The sequence below is a fragment of the Glossina fuscipes genome, unplaced genomic scaffold (genome assembly GCF_014805625.2).
Source record: "Glossina fuscipes isolate IAEA_lab_2018 unplaced genomic scaffold, Yale_Gfus_2 0, whole genome shotgun sequence".
In the NCBI taxonomy this organism is placed as follows: Eukaryota; Metazoa; Arthropoda; class Insecta; order Diptera; family Glossinidae; genus Glossina; species Glossina fuscipes.
In genome coordinates this window covers 37,444,809-37,450,169 of record NW_023998414.1, presented here as the reverse complement: position 1 = coordinate 37,450,169, position 5,361 = coordinate 37,444,809, and the positions used below count along the sequence as shown (strand labels likewise).

The 5,361-nt window shown below is 35.6% G+C and overlaps 1 protein-coding gene across 1 annotated transcript in view; it reads right to left on the bottom strand.

Annotated features, from left to right (window-relative positions):
• Nucleotides 1-46: 46 nt before the first annotated feature.
• The window catches only part of LOC119639935 (runt-related transcription factor 1), a 62,425-nt gene continuing 57,110 nt past the window's right edge, over nt 47-5,361 (bottom strand). Inside the window, exons 4-5 of the mRNA XM_038037677.1 lie at nt 1,143-1,349; nt 47-1,066 (exon numbers count right to left, since the gene is read on the bottom strand). Of these exons, the coding sequence (XP_037893605.1) occupies nt 201-1,066; nt 1,143-1,349 (1,073 nt within the window). The 3' untranslated portion in view covers nt 47-200. The remainder of the gene's footprint in view (nt 1,067-1,142; nt 1,350-5,361) is intronic.

Here is a 5,361-nt window from a genome sequence, read left to right as displayed (position 1 = left end):
AAAAAAAAATAGAAGAAAATTCTTCGTATATTTGCGAACTGTTCTTTTTTTCGATATGGAGTAATTCACGATCGGGTTTAAAAGCTTTAATCACTATTGTGATCCGTTAAGTCGTCAGTTCTAAGGCCTAAATAATTAGGCCCGGTGTGATGTGAGCTAAGACTTAAACCAAGTGCCTGGCTAATGGCTTTGCGTAGCTGCTAGTAAGGTCTCCATACATCTGTGGTTTTCGGAGTGCGACAACGTATCGGGCCATACGTACTACTGCCTGACTTCGACGTAGTACTTACGTCATCCAAGTCTATAGTTTCCACCGGCGACGGTGAGCGGCGCGTTGATGTTACCGGTGCTGGCGAAATGGTAGCAGGAGGCACTGAATTACTTTCAGAATCATTCGTATTATGCGATATTAAGGTAACACAGCGTTTTATTAAATTCACACCATGTAGAGAATCGACAGGCGGTGAATTTACTCCCGCCAAACTTGTCGACGGAGTCGTGCTCTCTAAGCTTGTTGGTGCGAGGAGTGCCGAAGTTTGTGCAGGATTTACAGGATTTATATTACGGAACCAAGGAAAGTCATTATAATTACTATAAAGTTGGGTATACAACCATTGACTTGGCTGAGGCAGTAAGGGATTCTGTAAAAATAATTGAGCAGCTAAAGCGGGATTAAATGAAGGCGTTGCTGGTGGGAAATTTGTTGCGAAACCACTAAAGAAATCGTTCTTTCTTAAAGAATTATTTCGCTGAATCAAAGAGGTAAAGGCACCGCCATTGCCAGTATTTGAAGAAGGTGGCGAACTGCTACGGCCATCATCATCTTCATTCACAGAAGATGATTTTCGAGGCGATCCCGTTACCGAAATACTGTCACTTTCGAAACCTGCATCGATATTATTGTTTTCATTATCACTGTTTGTAGTGGTTAAAGGCGGGGATGTAGTCAATGTCGCAGATTGACCGAGACCTACTGAAATAGTGGTGGGAGAACCTTCAGGACTGGTAGTACTATGCGCAGCAACGGAAGACAATTGATTGAGCTGAGAGAGATGAGGATGCGATTCTGAAAAAGGATAAACAAAATAAATTAAATATATTTAAAGGATTCTTTTACAAATTATACTTAACACTTAAATTACCATTCAATCTTGTCAAATTCGGTCTATCCAGGGTCGAACTTCCCAAACTGTGTACACTAAAGGCAGCAGCATGTTGATGATGAAAGAAAGGTGCAGCATTGTGTGCAAATGCGGGACGCCCCAATGCAGCAGCATGACCTCCACTTAGAGTACGCCAATCAGGTGCTTGCAGATGTGTATGCATGCCTACCAAATGATGAGCAAAACCTATATAAAAAGAAAAAAATAAAAAAATAAAAAAAAAAAAATAACAAATAAAGCAAAACCAAAAAAGCAACCGATATTAGTGTAAAATTTTCACCAGACAACACTTAAATATACAGCAACAACGTGAATAAAATAAAGAGAACTAAAGAAAACTAGCCCGACTTGACTCGGCCAGCTAGACAGCCACACCAAAGCCCAATATTTGGCCGCTCATTTTGGTTGTTCCTTCGCCACCATAAGTACCACATATAATAGTGTACATAAATTCATGTGCATGTATATGACGTATATGTATATATATATGATATATTGTGCACCGTTATGCCCTCGCGTCATACCCCCCGCCAACTTACCACACCACCTCCTACTCCCTTGCATATACAGACACTTTATATATATATATATATATATATATATATATAAAAACTTAAAATAACATATAAATCATTATACATATAGGTTCTGTCCCTCATACACTACTACAACCACTACAACTGGAAAAATTGTACAAATGCACATATATAAAAGGTTTTCACATATTCATGAACATACACCCACGTACACTTAATGAACAACATACAATACATATTTTCTGCAATGCATGCCATCTTTTTCTGTTTGCAGTTTTGTACTGTTTTTCTCATTCTTTCCAGTCCCGCACTTGGGCAGAATAGTTTCTAACCGAAAAACGGTAAAAAGTGAAAAAATATTCACTTAAATGTGGCGACACACATATACACATCCACATACATACATGTATACATACAAGCAGAGACACATATGCTGTTTGCAGTCACTCCCCTTTCCAGTAGTTCAGTGCAATCTTAAACGGATGTCTTTTTAGCCATCAACCAGCAAGCCAGCCAACCAACCAACTATTCTTGGTTTACACCAAAAGACGCCATTATTCGGTTGTACTTCACACATACATAAACATATACACATCTATATATATATATATGTATATATATATATATATATATATATGTATCTATATATAAAGTGCAAAATATATATATATATATATATATATATATATAAAGTTTAGCTACAAGTTAGCTAACCTCAAAATTTTATAAATTTTTTATAACATCGATTTCAGCTGGAAAGTTGCTCAGTTATTTTGCAGTTCATATGATTGAACTTATCATAATTGTGGTCAAATTTACGGTTAATAAGCTTTTTTCTTTAAAACCTAACATTAAATGTTCTGATAAGAAAAATGGTCGATTTATTTTTTCATATCGTGTAATATATGTACACATATACATATATATTTGTGTATTGCATTCTTTGAAGGAACGCTACTGTACATTTTCATGGCTTTTTCAGACGACATGGTATACTCTGGATGGAATAGCAAGAGATAGTGACATTCTTCAAAACCATTGTAGACGCGTATAAAATTTTTCACCTTGGTACAAACGTAGATCACAAGAAGACGCCCAAGTCTATAGGAACGATCGAGAGTTAATATTTTCTTCAAAATTAACGAAAGCATTAGCCCAGATCTTTATTGGAACTGGAAGATAAGTATACCGTCAGGGACGGTCAAGGATTCACATTTCCTTGAAAGTTAATGAACGTGAACGGTGCACATGTCTTCAGTCGTGATTTAGCATTCTTTTAAAATGAATGAAGAAACAGACCCCCGATACTAAGGGAAATATGAAGAAAGCGTACAAGAAAACGTACTTGTCTCCAAAGGGAGGGAAGTTGCGAAAACTTATATTCTGAACGTTTTGCCAGACATTAAGTATTGAAATGCTATCAATAAAGAAGCCAACGATTGATTCAGATGTAGGAAGGCAATAAAGGGGCTTAATATGATATTGTCAAGTGTCCGCGTACCTATATAATATTATGATTAAAAAGACTTTTATATTTAAATTTTGACCGTTTTTTTCTCTTAGATTGGCAATACCCCCAACTGACAATCTGTGTTAAATTTCATACCGATATTTTCTTTAGCTAATAAGATACGACTGTTTACATTCATCTGATAGCGAACTCAACGCGATTTTTTTTAGTTTAGTCGGTGTGGAACAATATCTCGAACACGATCTTTACAAATTTCACAAATAATCATTAATCAGGCGGAGATAAGTTAGACGATTACGACATTTGCATAAACAATATAAGTTGAATTTCTGGTGAAGAGGTCTCAAGCCGGTGTGAGATATGCATGAGTCTGAAGCAAAAAAAGCAAGACATGTCTACCAATAATTTCGGATAACCGGCAAATAATAATTTCTTATTACCAATAAAGAACACCAGCACAACAATTGAAAGGAAAGTTCGTTCTATCATGTTTTGATCACAGTAACGAAAACTATTGCACACGCACACACACACACACATACACATACACACACATATATATATTTAAAATTTCTTACTATCAATTAAAGTAAAATATTATATATATAAACTATTGTGAGTTTGTTTTACGAAGCGGCCGTATGTGTGTAATAGGATCATAATCGGAATGTAAGACTCTATTTTGCATGGCTATTTAATTGAACTAAGCTAAGATTAAATTCTAATTAACAGCTCGTTTAACGCATTTTTTGCTTTTCGTATCGGCAATAAAAGACAGTTTCAGACAGTTTCGATCGCCAAAACTTATTACAAACAACAATTTGAAAATGCTTTGAATATATTTGTAGTATTGTTACGCAACTTACGATCTAATCAAGTGGATTAAAAAAATGCCTTTTTAAATTGATAAGCCGTCGGTAGTTTTTCATTCCAACCGCAGCGAAATATATTGACAATTCGTTTTTAATAGGAATTTCAATCCACTCGCCAGCTAAATACTTTTAATATTTCGTTTTACCTCAAAGACCATAAGTTGCGGTAAATAATTTCGTTTTACGAGAACTGGCTGCAAAAATGTAAGAAACTGGAAAAGGAATAAACGACGCTGAAGCGATAAAGCAATAGATAGGAGACTGGAACATCATGCAGCAACCGTTTTCGTTAGAAAACTGCAACAAACGAAACACAACCACAGTATTTTAAACCAAAATTAAATCAACGTCGTCGTCATTTGCGGAACAATTTTTTGACCAATGTGGGACGATAAGGCAGTGACTAAATTTTACTCCATATATTGCTACTCAGCAATAATAGAGCAACAACAACAGCAACAACAAGAACAAGAACAATATCGACAACGATAACAGCAAAAGTAAGCACAAGTGATATAAATAAGAAGACAAGAAATCTACTACTGCTAGCATATATATCGTACGTAAAGTAAATGGGAGCGTAACAGTGCGAAATGTATATACTAACGCTAAGAAATGGGAATTCTCACTATATATGATTGTATATGAACATGTGAGGGAATGTTCATGATATCTATATATTGTATCTGTATGTGTATGGGAGTGTATGCACATACAATGACAGTGGCTTGCTACACTCCCACTAAAACCTAAATATGCGGTTCTGTAAGGAAACCGTCTGTGCTATAAAGGGTTAGCCACGATGGTGTCAGTTTTGGGGTCGGGTTTTCTTCAGCGCGCAATCATCATCACATACATACAATCACATTCATAAGCATCGTCCTTAACGACGTCGTAACGTCGTAGCATCAGCAACAGTATCGTGGACTAAGAATATACAGCTAACACCACAGAAAGAGAAGTTTATGAGAGTCAATGCATTTTGTACTGATGTTGATATTGCTTTTGTATATTTTTGGTGGGGCAGGTGGTGTCGTCGCAAAATCTCTGCATATGCACATATACAAATATATATACCACCACACTTGTATGCAGTTAAGCTTTTCTATAAACACATACAAACATGTACATAGTTTACTGTGCATATTTTTCTAGCCGCACACAATCACACAATAATCACAAAATGTTTGCTTTCGTGTGCGTGTATGTATATATATATGGGTCGGGAATTAGTATTTCAGTTAAGTAGAACCATGCACATAGATAAATAAATAAATATATATATATATATATATATATATATATATATATATATATAT